Consider the following 22,169-nt stretch of genomic DNA (forward strand, 5'->3'; position numbering starts at 1 on the left):
CTATATAAATGCAAGTTGTTGTTGTTCCTCGTGCGAATATGTGTGTTGTGAACATGTATCTGAAAGGTGAGTAAATTTGAGTAAACCAAATGATTTATCCCTCATCCAACACGACTAACACAGATTATCTGGTCATTATTTCAATGCTGTTTGTGGGAGTTTGTTGTGTGCAACTATTATTTGAGACCTGGTGGAGGCCTTCATGAGTCCTCTAGCTGTCAGCAGCCAAAGTCCCCTGGGTACCATCAATCATTCAGCAGGAGCAGGTGCTCTAGTTTCTAAATCCTGCTCAAAATCCCCGCCCACTAACATCGGTCTGGTCACCAGCATTCAACTAGCTTCTTACACAGCAGGTCACAGACTCCCATAAACAGCTCTGGCACCCCCCCACCACCCCCAACCTCGGAGATCAAAATCTTTAACACGGTAGCTGTTGTCGCTCAAATCTCAAGCTCTCCGATGCAAACGACACCTTTTCACTTGTGGCTCACTAGGTAGCACACTCGTCTCTGAGTCAGAAGGTTGGGTTTCCAAGTTGCCCTCTAGAACCTGGAGCACAAATGTCTAGGCTGACACTCCTCAAGTGATGGAGTGCTGCGCTGTCAAAGGCGCCATCTTTTGGATGGGATGTTAAGTGAAGACCACATCAGCTGCACTCTCAAGATCCCATGGCACTATTTTGAAGAAGAGCAGGGGGTTTCCTGGTATCCTGACCAATATTTATTCCTTTACTAACACCAGTAAAAAGCAGGTTATCTGGTAGTATCTCAATGCTGTTTGTGGGAGCTTGCTATGCATAAGTTGATTGCTGCATTTCCTACATTACAACAGTGACTATGCTTCAAAAGTAATCGGCCATGAAGCTTTAAGACATGCTGAGGGCATGAAAGATGATATTGAAATAGAAGCCTTTCAGCACACGGCTAACAAATGGCTCTGGGCTCAGAACCTCACGGCCCCAATAGGTTAACAATCATATTTAATAAAAGATATGGCTGGACGACCACCGATCATTTCAAAATGTCACCCAGCTGACTGGTAGCCGAGGATTTAGCAAACAGCTGTGAATTTCTAACCAGCTCCTCGAAAAAGTTAGCACTGAGAGAGTTGCTGCTTGTAATTCATTACCCTGTATGCTGTGTCTTAATGAGGCTGTGATTCTGTTGCTCATAGGGAGCCCCTGGTTATCCTGGAGAAGCTGGCGAGCGAGGATTTTCTGGTGACCCTGGGCCTAAGGTTGGTGTGTGTGCATGCTTAAAATCAAACTGTTTTATTCTTAAGTTATCCATTGAGCATTCACACAGGAGGAGGAGCCTGATTCACCACCAACAGGTGCTAAACATGTGGCTCATGTTTTAGTTGGCTGTCTAACATCAAAGTTGAAGGCCTGCTGCTATGGCTGATAGAAAAGTTCCCATTTTAGCAGTAGATGTTGCTCTCCTGAGGCTAGAGTTAAGATACGGAAATATTGGAGCTCCACTCTATGTCCAACCATGCTCCAAGTACCTCACAAAGATAAGATCAGATGGCGAAAACTGCTTGGTTCACTCTCCAGTCGAAACCTACAGTGACCTCACATCACAGCTGCTCTTAGACCAGGAGAAAAATTGATGCTGATGTTAGAAAGCAAAACCACGTTGTTGTCTGGGCCTGGTTTTGGGCCTAAGACCCCAAACTTCATAAGTACCATTTGCCCCAAATAGGAGGTTGGAGGCTAGCATGAAATTAGGCCTTGGGCCTCTAACACTTACCTGTTGGGCCTTCACAGTGGCAACCTGCGAACTGAAAATGTCAAAGGTCAGGCCGTTCACCTTGCTGGCGTCAGACTGAAGTTAATTCCTGAAGAGGGGGTTGGTACAGGTCATAAGTTTGGTGCGGGGCGGGGATGGAATCAACCGCAACATTGTGGAGACTGGGAAATGCTTTTGCTTCTCGAGCTGTAATGGTCACTGAAAAATCCCAAGCGATTAAGGCATCATTGTCTGGCCTGCTTGTCGATGTCCACTTTCTGTGAGGGAAATGGGCATTAGGCATTTATGTGTGGAAGGTGCCAAAATGTATGTTTTAGGCAGCCTCCAGATATGCCTGAAAAGTAACTTAACCCAATTTCAGGTCAGACATTTATCAAGCGTTCTTGGGTAAGAGGATTTTTTTAATGCCCCAAAATTGGGTCTCATTGCACCCTGTTTTTCACCCATAATAGAGATTCCCATTGTTTCTCAGCAAAGCAATCCCTTTACCTTGTTGAGCACCATAAAGACTCAAGAATGAAATTGAGCTAACTGACGGTATCTTTGGGCATCCTGCCCAATACTGTTTAAGCTATGGTTCCTTTAGAGTGGAAATTTGTCTGACCATGTTTACAGCCACAGACACCATGTTGCACCGGGAGACCCTGGAAGGATATACAGACAGGGTTAAACGAAGTAGAATGGGAGGAGGCTTGTGTGGAGCAGAAACACCATACATAGACCAGTTTGGTCAAATGGTCTGTTTCTATATTGTGAATTCTATGTAATTCTATGTTTTTTTATTCGCTCATGAGCATTGCTGGCAAGACCAACATTTGTAGCTCATCCCTAATTGTCCTTGAGATGGTGGTAATAAGTCGCTTTTTGGGACCACTGCAGTCCATGTGATGTAGGTACACCTACAGTGCTGTTAGGAAGGGAGTTCCAGGATCTTAACCCAGCATCAGTGAAGGAACGATGATATATTTCCAAGTCAGGATGGCGAGTGGCTTGGAGGGGAACTTCCTGGTGGTGGTGTTCCCATCTATCTGCTGCCCTTGTCCTTCATGGTGGTAATGGTCATGGGTTTGGAAGGTGCTGTTGAAGGAGCCTTGGTGAGTTTCTGCAGTGCGTCTTGTAGATGATACACACTGCTGCTACTGTGCGCCAGTGGTGGATGGGGTGCCAATCAAGTGGGCTGCTTTGTCTTGCATGATGTCGAGCTGCACTCATCCAGGCAAGTGGAGAGTATTCCACCACACTCTTGACTTGCCTTGTAGATGGTGGACAGGCTTTGGGGAGTCAGGAAGTGAATTACCCGTGATAGAATTCCCAGCCTATGACCTACTCTTGTAGCCACAGTTTTTAAGTGGCTAGTCCAGTTCAGTTTCTGACAAATGTAATTCGGTGCCCCTTTCACACTGGAAGAACTATTTATATAGAATCTATTGAGCCAATTCAATCTTCTAGCCATGTAACACTAGCTGATCCATCAGGCCCAGCTGGATCTTCCCAGTGGAAGAATTTTGAAATAATGCTGTATTTTCTTTCAGGGAGATGTTGGGAGACCAGGAAGAAGTGGACCTCCCGGCAGTCAAGGAGACAATGGTTCTAAAGTGAGTGTGACAGAATTGTTTGTTTTATTCTTTCTGTGGGCGTCCCTGGCAAGGCCAACATTTGCTGCCCGTCCCTAATTGCCCTTGAACTGAGTGGCTTGCTCAGCCATTTCAGAGGGCAGTTAAGATTTAACCACATTGCTATGGGTCTGGAGTCACGTGTAGGCCAGACCAGGTAAGGACGGCAGATTTCCTTCCCTAAAGGGGCATTAGTGAACCAGATGGGTTGGTTTTTTACAACAATCGACAATGCTTTCATGTTCACCATTACTGAGACTAGCTTCTCAATTCCATACTATTAAATGAATTTAAATTCCACCATCTGCCGTTGGTGGGATTTGAACCCTTGTCTCCAGAACATTAGCCTGTGTCTCTGGATTACCTGTCCAGTGATGTTACCATTATGGCAACATCTCCCCTAACATAACATGTCAGATGATTATTATAGATGCTGAAGGCAGCATTGTACAAGTATTGGCTCAGGACACAGGGGATGAGGTGCTGGGGTAGCTTTTTGGTCCCTTTCAGAAGAAAGGCTGATGAATTAAAGTGCTCACTACAAGAGGAGAGGCTTCATGTTGTGACTTTAACCCATTCAGGCTTTGTTTTTGGGGAAACTGCAGGGATTAGCTAACAAAGAAATGGAGCACGGAAAGGTCACTTGGCCCATTAGATGTCACTTGCAAGGTTGTGGATTTTCCCTAGTAAGTTACAAATCTCCTGAAAGAATCAACACCATCACAGGAATCTGCGAGAAGAGGAGTCCTTGGAATGAGTTGGTCTGATAAAACATTGGCTTTCAGCCTTTGGGATCTGGGTTTAGCTTCAACCCAAAACTTTGGAGTACCGGTTTCCTCCCTCTAGGTCTTGTGCTCAATTGAGTTTGAGGAGTCTCATCCTCTCTCTTAATGGCTCTGAATTAATGACGTACAAAGAGCAAATTGACATTAAAGTTGCTAGTTTTGCTCAAGCTATGGTGCACAGCTACTGTGTGAGACGTGTAAAAATTGTCACCCTTGCAGTCAGGGGGTTCGGGTTGGGGTAAAGGCACTCAGCACCTCTGCATCTAACATTTCTAGACCTCACCTGACCTGACCTGGGAATGACTGGTTCAGGCAAAAATCCCTTTTCTGTTTGTAAATGGGTCTTCAGTCAATGTTACGGTTTAGGAGAGAGAGAGAGAGAGAGACAGAGGCAATGCAAGGAAATTCCCACCGCTGGTGGATCAAACTGTAAAACTTCTTACTCTCCTGTATAAATTTATTGATCACATGGAACAGAAGTGAACAGCTCTCAAAGTTCATCCTGATGTCTAGTGTTAATCACATAGCTAAGAAGATATTCCTGGAGTCCTGCACAAACGGCATGCATAATATTCCACAAAGCGTTTGGCGGCCCTTCCCTTTCCCTATGTAAACCTTCAGTCTCTTTCATAAGTGATGGACCACCCAGTTACACTTCAATGGTTTAGAATAGAATTGGCTGACTTAGAGTGGAGTGTTCCATATATCCACTGCTGTGCAGGGGGAATGTGGCAATGGCTGCATACAGCAAATATCTGCTGATAATTTAGGGTGTAATATGCAGCTCTTATAATCCAACGGAGTCGGAAGTCGAATGCTGCGTGAAGAAGTCCTGTTGCCCAAGGTTGGACTCCATTATAATCTGATTGGACTTCAAATAATCTGATTATTTCATGTCATTTCTGCACCACTTGATATTAACCTAGTTGATCAGACATTTTGTCCGGTATGAGTATCAAGGGAGATGGATCAAAGGCAGCTAAATAGAGTTGGGGTACAAATCGGCCATGGTATAGTTGAATGGTGCAATGGGATCGTGGAACTGAATGGCCTCCTTCTATTGCTATGTTCCTTTTACATTGTCCATCCATTGTGTTTTGCATCATATGTCCACAATCCTTCAGCTTCCACTCTGAGCTGCTGAACTTGAGCACCTTGAAACAGCGTTATCTGATCTCCTCTGCTGGTAGGTCAGGGTGGGATATCACAGAGGGCCAAAGCATTAATGACTATTGTGTGTAAAGTATCTGGGTGTAACACGATTGGTCATTCTTTTGTTGCAGAAATGTGTTTAGCTAAGTGTCAATCAATCAGGAAACAATAGGATCATCCTAAAGAGAGGGTCATTTTAAGCTTTGCAGCCTGGGTGATAGATTGATACCTGATAGAGTAGATTGCGTACTGGAGTTACATGTAATTATGTATAAGTACAATTTATATTGCTACAGTAGATATCACATTGAAGAACTGTCATGTGCTTTTATTAATTTTCTTTTCTTCTTTCTTAGGGGCCATTGGGACCTGCTGGACGTCCAGGGCTAATGGGTCAGAAGGGTGCAAAGGTAATTTTATACATTCCAAACCAAAACTAGTTCAGTGGGATCTGGGTTATGCACCATCTTCCAACACTGGTGGTTGAACCTTAGACCCTGGGTTCAGGCAGTCCAGATAGGTAGGAGGAAGCTATCCCTTGTCACAATAAAGGCTGTTAGAGTGTTTGTGGAGATATTCTGTAGTACAACATTTATGATCATTTTATTCTCCATTCTAATTTATTAATTGCTCGATTCTCTTCTATTCTCACAAACTGATCCTGACTCTCTCTTACTGCTCTTTATTGTCTTGTTTCTGTCTCTTTGAACTTCACTCAAAAACTGAATATAGCTGTAGTATTCTATCTTATTTACTTTCTGAACCTTTCAGTCTGTAGTCTTATATAAAAGCAAAATACTGTGGATGCTGGAAATCTAGGACAAAAGCAAAAATACCTGGAAAAACTCAGCAGGTCCGACAGCATCTGCGGAGAGGGATACAGTTGACGTTTCGAGTCCGTATGACCCTTCATCAGAACTAAGACATGTAGAAATGAGTTGAAATATAAGCTGGTAGAGGGGGCTGGGTGGGACAGGTAGAGCTCGATAGGGGGCCGGTGATAAGTGGAGGCCAAGAAGAGACTGCCAAAGATGTCATAGACAAAAGGACAAGGGTGTTGATGGTGGTGATATTATCTGAAGGATGTGCAAATGGGGACATTAAGGGTAGAAAGCAGGACGAGCAAGTGGCAGATGGCCCTAGTGCGGGTGGGGTGGGGGGAAGGGATCGAAATGGGCTAAAAGGTGGAGATGAAACAATAGATCAAAATAAATTTAAAAATAGGAGGGGAAAGAAAAATATATTTGCAAAAGAATTATAAATTATTGGAAAAGGAGGGATCGGAAAGTGGCGGTGGTGGGGGGGTGTTGGAGATGGAGGAGAGTGTTCATGATCTGAAGTTGTTGAACTCAATATTCAGTCTGGAAGGCTGTAAAGTGTCTAGTTGGAAGACGAGGTGCTGTTCCTCCAGTTTGCGTTGAGCTTCACTGGAACAATGCAGCAGGCCAAGGACGGACATGTGGCCATGAAAGCAGGGTGGAGTGTTGAAATGGCAAGCGACAGGGAGGTCTGGGTAATGCTTGCGGACAGACCGAAGGTGTTCCGAAAAGCAGCCACCCAGTCTGCGTTTGGTCTCTCCAATGTAGAGGAAGCCGCATTGGGAGCAACGAATGCAATAGACTAAATTGAGGAAAGTGCAAGTGAAATGCTGCTTCACTTGAAAGGAGTGTTTAGGCCCTTGGACGGTGAGGAGAGGGGAAGTAAAGGGGCAGGTGTTGCACCTTCTGCAGTTGCATGGGAAGGTGCCATGGGAGGGGGTTGAGGTGTAGGGGGTGATGGAGAAGTGGACCAGGGTGTCCCGGAGGGAACAATCCCTGCGGAATGCCACCAGGGGGGTGAAGGGAAGATGTGTTTGGTGGTGTCATCATGCTGGAGTTGGCAGAAATGGCGGAGGATGATCCTTTGAATGCGGAGGCTGGTGGAGTGATAAGTGAGGACAAGGGGGACCCTATCATGGTTCTGGGGGGGAGAGGAAGGTGTGAGGGCAGATGCACGGGAGATGGGCCGGACACGACTGAGGGCCCTGTCAACCACTGTGGGTGGAAAACCTCAGTTAAGGAAGAAGGAAGACATGTCAGAGGAACTGTTTTTGAAAATGGCATCATCAGAACAGATGTGACGGAGGCGAAGGAACTGAGAGAATGGGATGGAGTCCTTACAGGAAGCGGGGTGTGAGGAGCTGTAGTCGAGGTAGCTGTGGGAGTCGGTAGGCTTGTAATGAATATTGGTGGACAGTCTATCACCAGAAATTGAGACAGAGGGGTCAAGGAAGGGAAGGGAAGTGTCAGTGATGGACCACGTGAAAATGATGGAGGGGTGGAAATTGGAAGCAAAATTAATAAATTTTTCCAGATCCAGACGAGAGTCTGTAGTCTTCCTGTTTTCATTGTTTCTTCCTTTTCCTTTGTATTTCATTCCTCTCTTTCTCCCTCCCAATCTCTTCCTATTTGCTTCTCTCTTTCTGTCTCCCTACCTCCCCTTTGTTACACTCTGTATTCCCGTTCGGTAGCATAATATATCACAAAATATCGCGCCAGTGCGTGATGATGTCAGGATGCTCGCATGACATCATCTCGTGCGATTTTACGCCCGTTCGGGTCGGGCGTGTCCTCACCCGCAGGACGTAAAATCCTGGGCTAGGGCTTTTGAATCCTCTGCTTGTTCTACTTTCCATCCCAGCTTCCCTTTCCATTAAAACCCATGTCACCTTTCTTCATGGGTTGAATCTAAGCAGGGGGAATATTTTACCCCAATGGTCCCCGCATTTCAGTTCAGGCAAGGACACAACTGGGGCAGATCTCCAGCCAGCGGTCCAGCTGCGAGGGACCAGGAAATCCATCCCATTTTATTTTCTTTTGTGTTCTAGCCATTTTGCCTTGGGTGGAAATTCTGCCCAAACCCACCACATCAACGCAGGGATGTCCAACATTTCCTGAAGTACTCCAGGAATTCCTCCCTTTGATGCCTTCAGAAGGCCCTCAGTGGAACTTAGGCCAGCTAAGAGCCAATGTGACTCACTGAAGCTCCAGAAAAGACCCAGACCTGTCAAAAATAAGGCAACTAATTGTGGAAGGCTTCTCACCTCACTGTGTAGCAGGGTTACTACGCCATTAGAGCCAGTGAACCCTGCAGTCGTTTTTTCCTCTGGTCCAGATGCTTCAAGTGGGGTGGAAGTTGTGTGCTATTCCTCCTTTAACCTGCTAATTGGGGGCTGGTGTTGGTGATGTGTCTTCCAAAGGTGCGAAATGCATCTGCTCCAGACAGGTTAATGACCCCGTCCACGGTATTTGGGTTGGGATTGGCATCCATGGTAGTGGGAGGCCAGGAGTGGCGCTCTGCTGCTTGTTCTGGCGGTGACCCTTGAACTTTGAATCCCAGTGTTCAGACCAGAGGCCTGCGCAGTGCTCAGGAAGGTAAGGTACTGTTCCTTAAGCTTGTGTCAAACTTGGTTGAAGATGGAAAAGTAAGACAACAGATGGGAAAGGATGGGACAAATGGCTCAACCTAGCTGCAGTTTGTTTTCCCAATATAGAAGGAAATGTATCATGAGTAGGGGCTAGAATACAATGGATTGGATAAAATAAATAACAATCAGCTGTCATTCATTGGCTTCTTACAAACTGATGTTGTCTTCTTTATTCTCTGTTCAACAGGGTGGCAAAGGACCTCCTGGGCCCAAAGGAGACCTGGTAATTTTTATTCTCTTTGTAAAATTTATGTAGTTTATTTCCAGTAAACCACCAGATGTACTTTAGAAATGCAGCTAAAAGCTAAGACGCTTACAGAGCATCACTTGACATTGTTTACTCATACAGAGGCACAGCAGTGATGCTAATGCATAAAATATCTCACATGTGTATGCATGAGTCTTATATGCGTCAATGAGAGATCCTGGGCTCATGCAGATATATACCATGGGCCCAATTTTATCTCACTCAAAACCCATTCACTTCGAGCTAAAATCACACCCTATATTGACATACACACACACAGACAGATACTGGGATTAAAAGGAAGATGGATTAGCCCATATGCACAGTACTGTCAGGCCTCTTGTTCGGCTGACACATGCCTCATCATGTCCCATGCAGTGGGAAGCTCTAAGCTTGCTTTACTTTTTGCTTCGTTCTGAACATTAGGGTCGCAGAGGTGACCTTGGATCCAAAGGCAATCCTGGACCCAAAGGAAATCCGGGAGAAAAGGTGAGCATGAGTTACTTTTTTCTAAAGCTTTCTTGTCAACACGTAAGTGAAACGTGCAGAGGAGCTTAAAGAAAAGGAGGTAAAATCTCGAGGTGTTTTCCTGCACGAGGAGAGTTCAGCAGCCACATTCCCTATTAACTCCAGCGAACCTGTCCCAGGAGCGTGGAAACTTCCATTGGCAGAATCACCGATTGATTTAACAAGGCTGTACCAGAATAATTGGCATTGTTGCCATTGGCAGCAATCTTTATATTTGGCAGCTCGTGGTGTTGGCCCCTTTAATGTGGTATTTCTCAGACACAGGCAGTTCTTCCCCACTGATGTTGCAGCTACCCCCACAAACCCAGAACCAGTGCTACAATGTAATGTAGCTGATGGGCATCGCGCCAGGCAAGGTTATTGTAGAACTCCCAATGTTCCAATATTGCCCTGGACTCTCCTTGATATTGCTGCAAGCCACCAGGGAGGAAAAGGTCATAGGGGCATGAAAACCAATTATCTTTCTTTTCCATTTTCTTTGATCGCTTCTGTCACTTCTAGAAATATAGGAGAAAGGAGCTGGTGGAAGGGGGATTGGTGGAAGGGGCTGGTGGAAGGTGGATTGGTGGAAGGGGCTGGTGGAAGGGGGATTGGTGGAAGGGGCTGATGGAAGGGGGATTGGTGGAAGGGGCTGGTGGAAGGGGGGCTGGTGGAAGGGGGATTGGTGGAAGGGGCAGGTGGAAGGAGGATTGGGGATTGGATTTGAAGGCGGACGGTCATGTGATAAGACATCCAGGAATATATCCACCCAGAGTTCGCAACCCAAGGTTGTAAGGCAGGACTTAGCGGGGTTGAAGCCAATCTGTTTTGCCAGCCCTGGCACATGAATGGGCATAAACACAGAATTTGGGAAGGGAATTGAACAGGGTGGTTTTGCTGTTGCAGATGTCTGACTCAGAAGTAGCCCATGCGTGACGGTATAACTACAATCGTGGCAAGCACTGCCAAAACCTGATGCCTTTTGACTTATTAACCATGTTCTTGTCCCATTTAAAGGGAGATGTTGGAAATGAAGGTGTGCGAGGATTGCCAGGTGAAGCTGGATTGAAAGGTGAAAAGGTAATGGACTATCTTGTGATGTCAGAGAATGAGTGTAATGATAATTTAATAACTAATCTCATAAATATTTTCTAAATGGTTGGGAGCTCTGGATGAGCAGGGAGATTTAGGGGATCAAAGTGCAGAATCACCAAACAGGATATGTACAAAAAATAATTTGAAAGGTGAATAGAATGTTCGCCTTTATCTCAGGCAGCAGGAATATAAGTTTAGTGACAGCTATAAAGAGCTTTGGTTCGATCCCATCTGGAGTCCTGCATTCAGTTCTGGGCACCGCACCTCAGGCCTAAGGGTGGGGGTGGGGTGCAGCGCAGATTCACCAAAATGATAGCAGGGCCAAAAGGGTTAAATTATAAGGCCAGGTTATGTAGACTGGGCTTGTATTCCCTTGAGTATAGAAGATCAAGGGATCTCGTTAGAGCCAGGCTTTCAGGGTTGATGTCAGGAAGCACTTCTTCCTGACAAAGGTCAGTGGAAATCCGGAATTCTCGCCCTAAAAAACTGTTGAGGTTGGCGAGGAGGTGGGTGGATCAAGGGGGATGGGTGGGTGATTTACTTTTTTTATAGTCCAGTGTATTCAGTGATATGGAACCTAGATGAGTAAATAGAGTTGAGCTATAGATCAACCATGATGTAACTGAATGGCGCAACTGGCTCAAGGGGCTGAATGGCCACCTCCTGTTACTATGAATGGAAGCTACTCCTGATTTTACTATAATAATTGGGGTTTATCTTGGAATGTAATGTTTTTTTTTATTAATGGTGTTGCCATGCCAAACTGAAGATCAGTCATAGAGACCTTGGCCTAAAGAGGAAGGAAGCCTCCTTCCTCTCTTTTTGGCTGACACTGGAACTGGTGGTCACTCCACTGGCAGTCCTGAGTTTTATGTTGGTCAGTGCAGGAAACCCTTCCATTTCTTGCTCACTCATTGAAATCTTCACTTTGTTCACAGGGAGATTTCGGCCTCCCAGGGCCAAGAGGAGCCCCAGGCTTGTCAGGAGGAGCAGGCTTGAACGTAAGTTGCCATTTATGACCCTACAAGCAGTGAGCACCAACTTAGGGTCGCCAACTCTGATTGGACATTTCACGGTGGTTTCATCGCATGACCTCCGCCTGCACCCCCCCCCCCAGCCCCCACTCCCTCCCACTCTGCTCTTTACCTCACCTCCAATATTCCTACAACTGATAAACAGAAGTTTCCAAAGGAAATCGGGGAACAGGCTCCTACATTTTTCAATATTCCTATGATTTTTCTCCTCAGTTGTCGCGACATTGGCTGGGATTTTCTGACCCCACCAGCAGCCAGCATCATCACGGGCAGAATGGAAACACATGGAGAGCTGTTAAAAGCCAATGGCTCTCCAAATTTTCCCACCCCGCCCATGGCGATGCCCACACTGGCGGAGTCGGAAAATCCAGCCCATAGTCCATGAAATGAATTCCTGAAGATTCCAGGATAATGCTGGAAGGTTGGCTACCCTAACCTTGTTAATGCACAAGGCTAGCAGAGAGCCGGAAATTCAGGTGTCCTTTTTGTCATGTTTAAACGAAGTCTGGCCATTACAAGTAGGGTTTGGGAGCACTTGTTTTACAAATTACCTAATCCTTTTACTGGTATGGCACCAGAACTGAAGTTCACTGAGGCCATGGTATTTGGGGGTTGCTCATTTGGTGGTGTACTTCAGTTCTAAACAGAACTATCATCAAGTGTTCCTGTGTCAGGATGTTAACATTCTTGACTCCATGGCCCGGATATCTTTGCTATCAAGGCGGGTAGCTGGAGTTGGGAAATTTCCTGGCTTGTTGCTCCCACCTCTTAGACAGGCCAAGCTGAGCATTGGTGGCTACAGTGCAGCCAATGCCAAGCCGGGCTGATTAAAAGGTCCACTTTGGAGCTCTGAGACTTCATCTCAGTTGTGACATTTTTAGGACCTCGAGCTCTCACCCCCACCCCTCCCCCAACCCACCTGCTCGCCATGCCAACTTATGTCCCCCACCGACCCCTGTGGCCCCTTGTAGCCCCCATGCCAACTCATGGCCTTCCATGCCCATTAACCCAGTATTCACGAAGTACAGAACAGATGAACCATATAGTAACAATAACATGCGTGGAACTGTTACTTAAAAGGATCACCCGACACATGGACTGAGAAATGGGAATGTTACACTGACAAGGTGGTGAGTTATCCTTTCTGAAGGTGAGGCACGCAGTGAGGCAGAGGAGGTATCTACACCGCCTTGGTGCCCTGCTTTAACTGACACTGCTTGCCCGTGACAACAAAGGGAAACTTTCCGAGCCTGCCTTTTCCGTATTGTCTCACCTCACCCGGGCTGCCGTCTGCTCTCTGCCAGTGAGATAACTCATCCGGCAAATGAGTGTCAGGCGGGCGTCCTGTAGTTCCAACTTGTTTAAAATCTGCTTTTCCTCTTCCTCAGGGATCGCGAGGAGATGCGGGTGAGGTTGGACCAAGGGGTGATACCGGACCACTAGGTCCTAAGGTAGGCAAGCTGCTATCGTCAATTTACAGATACGGACTCTAATTAAAGAAAGTCAGAGTGAATCGTAACATGGTGCAGGGCACCATGCTCAAAGCCATGACTGACTGAAAAGTAAGATGGCTAAAAAGAGACTATGCATGTGGCCAACTCTTGCAATGCTATATTTGGCCAAAAGCACAAAGAGGAAGGTAGGAGCCCTCAATGTTTATATTACAAGAGGCAAAGAAGCCTTCTTCAGGGAATTTTTTTTTTTTGGTTATATTTCTCCCCATCAATCTCTTGGTTTCATATCCCATCTGGGTGTGTATTAGAGAGGAGAAGAGCAAGACTGATCCCAAGATAAAAGCAAAGTACTGCGGATGCTGGAAATCTGAAACAAAAATAGAAAATTCTGGAAAAGCTCAGCAGGTCTGACAGCATCTGTGGAGAGAGAAACAGAGTTAACGTTTGGAGTCTGTAAGACTCTTCTTCAGACTGATCCCAATTTATTTTCTGATATATTTGTTCATGGGATGTGGGTATCACTGGCTAAGCCAGCATTTATTGCCCGTCTTTAAGCTGCCGCCTTGAACCGCTGCGGTCCATGCAGTATAGGTACACCCACGGTGCTGTTAGGGAGGGAGTTCCAGGATTTTGACCCAGTGACAGGGAAGGAACGGCGATATATTTCCAAGTCAGGATGATGAGTGACTTGGAGGGGAACTTCCAGGAGGTGATGTTCCCATCTATCTGCTGCCCCTGTCCTTCTAGGTGGTAGTGGTCGTGGGTTTGGAAGGTGCTGTTGAAGGAGCCTTGGTGAATTCCTGCAGTGCATCTTGTAGATGGTACACACTGCTGCTGCAGTGCATCAGTGGTGGAGGGAGTGAATGTTTGTGAATGTGGTGCCACTCAAGCTTTGTCCTGGATGATGTCAAGCTTCTTCAGTGTTGTAGAAGCTGCACTCGTCCAGGCAACTGGGGGATATTCCATCACACTCCTGACTTGTGCCTTGTAGATGGTGGAAAGACTTGGGGGAGTCAGGAGGTGAGTTGTTTGTCAAAGAACACCGAGCCTCTGACCTACTCTTGTAGCCACAGTAATTATGTGGCTGGTCCATGGTAACCCCGAGACTGTTGATGGCGAGGAATTCAGCAATGGCAATACCATTGAATGTCATGGGTAGTTGGTTTGATTCTCTCTTGTTGGAGATGATCGTTGCCTGGCATTTGTGTGGCGTGAATGTTACTTGCCACTTACCAGCCCAGGCCTTTCTGCATGTGGGTTTGGACTTCTTCAGTATCTGAGGAGTTGCAAGTGAAACTGGGCACTGCGTATCCCCACTTCCTACCTTATGTTGGAGGGAAGGTCATTGATGAAGCGGCTGAAGATGGTTGAGCCTAGGACACTACCCTGAGGAACTACTGCAGTGACGTCCTGAGGCAGATGACTTGCCCCAACAACCACAACCGCCTTCCTTTGTGCGAGGTATGACTTCAATAATCAAGAAGATGAGCTATAAGGAACGATTAAAGAAAATATCAGACCAGCGAGACTATAGAGGCAAATTAAATTGGTGATCACAAATTGCAGAAATATTTCCTTTCTCAAAGGGCGATGAATGTTTAGACTGATCTATCAGTTAGCCAGCATGATAGCCCAATTGGCCTTTTCCCCACCATGTTGTTATAACATCTGCCTTGAAACTGGTTCACACCAAGAGGCCATTGTACATTGGGGATAAGGAATGGGCCCTGCACTCGATCAGGTGGAAACAAGGCCCACCCAGTATTGGGCCGCAGGCCTCACTTGCATGAGACTGGTGAGCTGTTAATGTGCACTGGATCTCCGCAGGCTGCTCGTTAATGGAGAGGATTTCAATTTTTGACCGTAGCCCTCAGGTGTGTCCCAGGAGAGGGGAGAATGTGATTGAGAAGGACAGTCGAGATGGGGAGGTAGACGGGATATGGCGGATTCTTCAGTAGAGAGTGGAAGCTCAGGAGAAGGGTCAAATATTCAGGAAAGTAAAGATGATAAGGAGAGAGGAGGTAATCAGGGAGGGGGGTGGGGTGCGATCAGGAGAGGAGGGGAAGCATCTGAAGGGAGAGGATGATACTGGGAGGGATGAGTGATTAGGAAAGAGACGATCAATTAGGAGACAGAGAAAGTGATCAGGAGGCAGGGGGAGTGATGGGAGGGGGCCGAGTGGGGCTGACTTTTGGTGTTCAGTACTACAAGGAAGCTGGAAGATACACGCCTGATCCTTCCAGCTCAACATTCAGATAAGTAAATGTTTTAAAACATACCTTTTTGGTGGTGGTTTCCAGCGGTCCCTTTATAGTTAGACCTCATGGACTCCATGTTTCCTTAACAATTTCATTGTCCTGAGGTCAAAAAGATGCTTTATAAACACCAGTTTTTCCGTCTTTCATATGTATAGCTTTGTGGTGTCGATGTAACTTCCTTCTTGAATTTATTTTAAGGGTGACAAAGGAAGGCAAGGATTCAGCTTCCCTGGACCCAGAGGAGAGCAGGTACACAATCTTACTCCTCATTTGTTTTATTTTCATCCCATCTCATTTATGTTATTCTGCCTGTTTTCACAAATAAGACTTTGAAAATGTTTGAAAGCTGCTTATTCAGCCTGGGGCTGGAGCACTTGAAGCACATGGAACAAAATCATTTCTAACAGAAAGCCCCTTGACTTTGAAATAGGACCAAGTACAAACCAAGTGGTGGAGCTCCAAGGGCTTTTTAACAACACGTGCAATGCACATTTAAAGGTTTGAAATTCCGCTGTCTAATTATGCTGTGTGAACACGAGTTGCATTCATCCTAAGTGTGAAAACTTTTAATCTTTTCATTGCAAATGGATTAATGTCTCTGCTGTGACGAAACCGACAGTAGACCAATAGGGCTTCTTCTTGGCAATCCCTCCTTCTTCATAGAATGAGGTAGCACAGAAGGATGACATCCAACCCATCATGCCTGTGTCATATCTCCTTGAAAGAGCTATCAATTACTCCTGCTCCTCTGGCCTTACGTTTTTCGGAGGCAGGGAATCCTGACTGAGATCAACTAATTCGGCAAGGGTGTGATTTAAACTTGATTTGCACATTTAAAGTTGGTGCAAAACTAGGAGATGCTGTTTACCGATTGGACCCATCAGCTGCTTCCATACCATATGGAGGCTCTTTAATAGTCATTCACGGTTAAATAACCCAGTTTCAGAATGGCCTACAAGGCAACAAGTGAACCTAGGCCCATCAGTAGAATGATGCAGATCTGGTCTATGATATTAATAACAACCATGTTGACCGATCTAGTTGAAATTGTTAGTTTAACAAAGGCATTGATCACTTACATTGAAATCAGAACTTCATACAACTATGTTGATCGCTTGATATTAATATCACACACCAAGGGCAGGATTTTGCCCTTGTCAGGTGGGTTTGGCGGGGGCAGGGGTACTCGGGGCCGGAGTGTGATTTCACAATTAAGGCCCGCCCAGTGTGAAACACGAGCGGCAGTGCTCAGCGCTGCCTGTGTGGTGGGGGGGAGGCGGGCGAGCACGAATTTCGCGCATGCGCGCGGGTGAGCGCTTGTAAATCTCCCTGAGACACAGAGATGTCTCGGAGAGATGAAGAGTTTTAAAAATCAGAAATAAAGATTTTAAAAACGATATAAAGCATGTCCCCTCATGTGAATCTGTCACGCGAATAGGGACGTGTCATAAATGAAATTTAAAAAATTTTATTTCATTTTTATTTGATGTTGGAAACCTCATCCCGCCCGTGGATGAGGCTTCCTAAAAAATGCAAAGGCAAAATGCAACCATAAGGTTGGATGGGCAGCAAAACTTGAGTTAATTAATACTTAATTAAGGACTTAATAGGCCTTCAAATTGTCATCGGGTGCGCTGCCAATTCCCACGCGTGCCCACCGACCGAACTATCACGCGACTGCGCATTGATGCCGGGATGCTTGCCCGATGTCGTCGTGCGTCATTTCATGCTCGAGCAGCTTGGGCACCCACCCACCTGCCGAGGTGAAAATTCTGCCCCAAGACTTCAACACATTTAACATCAATTCTCCTGAGGATTTGATTTGGGTCCCAGCTTTCCCCTTACTCTTTCTGTCCTTTTTAGAATGCTACAATTTTTTCTTACAATGGTCATGAATCCATTGAAATCCATTGCTCCTGACCAATGAAATCCATTGCTTTCTTATTTCTAAACAACCAATTGCATCAATTTTCTTAGTGATTGAGCATCGTGACTGCTTAGTAATCAAATCCGTTTCTGTTCTTAGTTGATTTGAATCTATTAGCTTTGGCTTCCAATGTGTTTCTTCACTCAGTGAATACCTCTGTGACCTCTGGCAGAACAAAAGGGCATTACTGTGTGTCTCTTTGCTTTTCAGGGGGATGAGGGAGTGGAAGGACCAAATGGATATGTGGTGAGTGAGGCCTCTGTTAATTCAAAGCAGTGCGTGAGTTAATATATATTAGTGCTGTGCGGTCCAGTGTGAAACACGGTATGAGAAAAGTTCAGGAAGTTACCATTGTTATGACGAACATTCTGGCTGATCTTATTTTGGAAGAGGTGTTATAATCTGGTAAAATTGAAACTACAGTGTAAGTTCATTGGAGCCATTGACAGGGAAGATTTCAACTCTTTCTTCAGAGCTTGTTCAGACAGAAGTTTGTGACCTGCCGCACTCAGATTGACATTGCAAGATTCTAGCACCCATTAAAGCACTTTTACTTAGAATTTTGGCCGTGGAGCTCATACCACAAAGGCCTCTGTAAGGTAGACAGAAAGCCTGTGCATATTTCCACCCAGAAGTGTGCTGCCCACCATCTGGGGTAAGGCCAAATGGAAAACATCCTTTACCCACACCTAAAGCAGATGTTAGGCCCTAAACACCAGCTTGAGGCCCCTTCTTATAAGACTGATTTGCCCTGTGCCAGCCTACAAGATAGAAAGCAAGTAATTTACCTCAATGTTGAGACACGAGGAGGAGGTGTGGTCTTTACAGTCCCAACCCCTCAACTCATCACCATAGCAACCCAGCCCCACTGGCGATTCTCGGCCCCATTCTCCTCTCAGCACTGCAAGAAATATTAGGGTTTTGGAGGAAGTAGGTGGGGAAGTCGCCATTGCTTTAGCCATAATATTCCAAAGCTCAAAAACAAAATACTGCGGATGCTGGAAATCTGAAAGAAAAACAGAAAGTGCTGGAAATGCTCCGCAGGTCAGGAAGCATCTGTGGCAAGAGGAACAGAGTTAACGTTTCAGGTCTTACAAAAGGTCATTCACCTAAAACAAGAAGACAGCACACCAGCACCTTCTCAAGGCTTTTAGGGATGAGCAATAAATACTGGCCTGGCCAGCAACACTCCCATCCCATGAATGAATAAAAAAAATGCTGCCAGACTTGCTGAGTGTTTCCAGAATTTTGTTTTTTCGTTCGTTCATTCAGGGGCTTTCATCACTGGCTGGGTCAGCATTATTTCTCATCCCTGATTCCTTTGAGAAGCTGGTGGTGAGCTGCCTTCTCGAACCGCTGCAGTCCATGTGGTGTAGGTATACCCACAGTGCTGTTAGGGAGGGAGTTCCAGGATTTTGACCCAGTGACAGTGAAGGAATGGCGATGTATTTCCAAGGCTGGATGGTGTGTGGCTTGGAGGGGAATTTGCAGGTGGTGGTGTTCCCATGTGTCTGCTGCCCTTGTCCGTCTAGGTGGTAGAGACTTTGGGTGTGGAAGGTACTGTCAAAGGAGCCTTGGTGAATTCCTACAGTGCATCTTGTCGATGGTACACATTGCTGCTACTGTGCAGCGGTGGTGGTGGAGGGAGTGAATGTTTAAGGTGCTGGATGGGGCGCTGATCAATTGGGTTGCTTTGTCCTGGACGGTGTCAAGCTTCTTGAGTGTTGTGGGAGCTGCACTCATCCAGGCAAGTGGGGAGTATTCCATCACACTCCTGACTTGTGCCATGTAGATGGTGGGCAGGCTTTGGAGAGTCAGGAGGTGAATTACTAGCTGTAGAATTCCTAGCCTCTGACCTGGTCTTGTCGTTATAGCATTTACATGGTTGGTCCAGTTAAGATTCTGCTCAGTGGTAACCACCCACTCTCCACCCACCGGTTGATTGTGGAGGATTCAGCGATGATAATGCCGTTGAATGCCAAGGGGAGATAGTTGGATTCTCTCTTGTTGGAGATGGTAATTGCCCGGCACTTGTCTGGCACAAATGTTTTTCATCTTCCAATGCACTCTTGATTCAGGAATTGACTTTTTCAATTGGAAAGTTTCGAGCGCAACTCTACTATTTAAGAAAAGTGAGAGAAATAGCATTATAAGCCTGTTAGTTTAAAAACTGCAGTGGGGAATACTTCAAGCAATTTAAGCTGATCAGAGAGACTCAAGATGGTTTTGTAAAGGGTAGGTCATGCCTAACGAACATAATTAAATTTTTTCAGGAAGGAGCTAAAGTAATAGTATTATTACATCAAACAGACCAATCAACCCAACCAGTCAATGCCGGTGTTTACATTTTACTCAAGCCTTCTCCCATCTTTTTTTATCTAAATCTATCATTGTAACCATCTGTTTCCTTCCTTCATATATTTGCGTAGTTTCCCCTGAGATGCATCTAGTCTATTCACTTCAACCACTCCCTATAGTAGCGAGTTCCATGTTCTTTCCGCTCGGTTAAGAGCTTTCTGATTACTATCTTATATTGATGGCCTCTAGTTATGCTCTTCCCCACAAGAGGAAACATTCTCTCTGTATCCACTCTATCAAAACCTTTCATCATTTTAAAGACCTCTATTAGGTTAACCCTCAGCGTTCATTTTTGAAGAGGGGAGAGACTGAGCCTATTTATCTGCTGATATTTATACCCACATATTTCTTGTATCATCCTTGTAAGTCTTCTCCGAACCCTCTCCAGTGCCTCTATAATGTGGTTGATTATTAAATGGCCACTGAAATGACATAGCAAGTCACTCAGTTCAAGGGCAATTAGGGATGGGCAATAAATGCTGGCCTAACCAACGATGCCCACATCCCATGAACGTATTTTTTAAAAATCCTTTTTATAATATGGCCATCAGACCTGTACACAGTACTCTTTTTAAATGTGGTCTAACCAAGTACAGTACAGATTTAGTATAACTTCCCTACTTTTCAATTCTATCCCTCTAGCTACAAAGCCTAGCACTTTGTTTACTTTCTTTAAATGGGCTTGCTAGCCTTAGTTGCAACTTTTAGTGATTGATGTAGTTTTACTCCGAATTCCCTTTGGTCCTCTCCCCCACCCAGACTTGGAGAGAATAGGAGCAGAACATGTACAGGTGAGAGGCAGGAGATTAAGGGGTATACTGAGAAGATGAGTAGCTGGTTTGATCGATGACAAAGGAGCAGGTTATTTGAACTTAGAGATGTTTATTTGCTCCCTTTTTATTCACTCACAGGATGTGAGCTTTTGCAGGAAATGCCAGCATTTGTTGCCCATCGCTATACACCTTGCTAGGCCATTTCGGAGTTGACCACATTGGTGTGGGTCCGGAGTTGTACATAAGCCAGACTGAGGAAGGATAGCAGATTTTCACCAGTGAACCAGATGTATTTTCACAACAATCTGGCAGTTTCATAGTCAGCATTGCTGCTAATAATTTATTTCATTAACAGAATTTAAATTCCCTAGATACTGTGGTGGGATTGAACCCAAGCCTTCAGATCATTAGTCCAGACCGCTGGGTTACAAGTCCAGTAACATAACCACTATGCTACTGTACCCACAACTACTCTTATATGAGAGGCAAAATACTGCAGATGTGGAAATCTGGAGTGAGAAGGGAAAGTGCTATAAGTATTCAGGAGGTCAGGCAGCAACTGTGGAGCGTGTAACAGACTTAACACTTTATACCAATGACCTCTCATCAGAGTTTTGATTAATGTACAATTCTAGTGGCTGTTGTTCTTGAGCACATCATCTAGACTGACACTTTGGTGCAGTGCTGAGGGAATACTGCACTGTCGGAGGTGCCGTCTTTCAGATGAGCCATATTAAACCAGGGCCATGTCTGCCTTCTCGGGTGAATGCAAAAGGCCCCATGGCACTATTTTGAAGAGCAAAAGAGTTTGACCAGAATCCTGGCCAAACTTTATCTTTCAACTAACATCATTAAAACAGATTAACTGGCTATTTATTTCATTGCTTTTTGGAGCTGGGGCCTTGCTGTGCGCAGGTTAGCTCCTGAATTTGCCTATATACCAATTGCTACATGTCAAAAGTAATTAATTGACAGTCATTTTTTGGGATGTCTTGATCCCATAAAAAGTGCAGGACAATGCAAATTCTTTCTTTAGCTGTTGAGGAATTATGTGTTACCAATACCAGTGATGGCAAAGCTAAATACATCATTACCTTCAGGTTAACAAGGCAACAACTGATTGTTAGCAGCAGAATATTTAGATAGTCCATTTCAAAATGGGTCATTTCTCAAGGTTAAAATGAAACTATGCAGCTTAATGAAACTACAACATTCAGCCCTGTCCTTAAAGATATCTATGGGTGGACAATGATATGAACTACGATCCATTCAGCACTTTGCATGCTTGTTAGGAACTTCAGAACAGAGGAGGCCGTTCACCCATCAAGCTTATTCCGACATTCAATTAGATTATGGCTGACCGGCATCTTAACTCCATCCACCTGCCTTGGCTCCATATCCCTTAATACTCTCCCCAATAAATATCTATCGGTCTCAGCTTTGTTATTTGCAATCGATTCACAGCCTTGATAGTTTTAAATGGGGAGAGAGTTCCAGATTTCCCACTTGCTTTGTGTGAAAAAAGTGCTTCCTGACATCACCTCTGAATAGCCTGGCTCTCATTGTAAGGCATGTCCCCTTGTTTTAGACCCCTCCCCACCAGAAGAACTGGGGCAGATAGAGAAAACTATCAATTCTTCAATCATCCTAAATGCCTCAAAACGATTACCCCTTCATCTTTGAAATTCAAACGAGCACAGGTCTATGAAACTAAAGTGTAGTCACTGTTGTGATGCAGGAAATGCAGCA

General features: G+C 45.3%; 1 protein-coding gene across 3 annotated transcripts in view; it reads left to right on the forward strand.

Moving 5' to 3' along the window:
* The window catches only part of col6a2 (collagen, type VI, alpha 2), an 88,979-nt gene that overhangs the window by 47,307 nt on the left and 19,503 nt on the right, over positions 1 to 22,169 (forward strand). For all 3 annotated transcript variants that reach the window (XM_078551562.1, XM_078551564.1, XM_078551563.1), the window contains exons 12-21: positions 1,174 to 1,236; positions 3,284 to 3,346; positions 5,658 to 5,711; positions 8,955 to 8,990; positions 9,441 to 9,503; positions 10,539 to 10,601; positions 11,555 to 11,617; positions 13,039 to 13,101; positions 15,561 to 15,611; positions 17,500 to 17,535. In XM_078551562.1, coding sequence (XP_078407688.1) covers positions 1,174 to 1,236; positions 3,284 to 3,346; positions 5,658 to 5,711; positions 8,955 to 8,990; positions 9,441 to 9,503; positions 10,539 to 10,601; positions 11,555 to 11,617; positions 13,039 to 13,101; positions 15,561 to 15,611; positions 17,500 to 17,535 — 555 coding nt within the window. The remainder of the gene's footprint in view (positions 1 to 1,173; positions 1,237 to 3,283; positions 3,347 to 5,657; positions 5,712 to 8,954; positions 8,991 to 9,440; positions 9,504 to 10,538; positions 10,602 to 11,554; positions 11,618 to 13,038; positions 13,102 to 15,560; positions 15,612 to 17,499; positions 17,536 to 22,169) is intronic.

The sequence above is a fragment of the Cetorhinus maximus genome, chromosome 11 (genome assembly GCF_964194155.1).
Source record: "Cetorhinus maximus chromosome 11, sCetMax3.hap1.1, whole genome shotgun sequence".
Taxonomy (NCBI): Eukaryota; Metazoa; Chordata; class Chondrichthyes; order Lamniformes; family Cetorhinidae; genus Cetorhinus; species Cetorhinus maximus.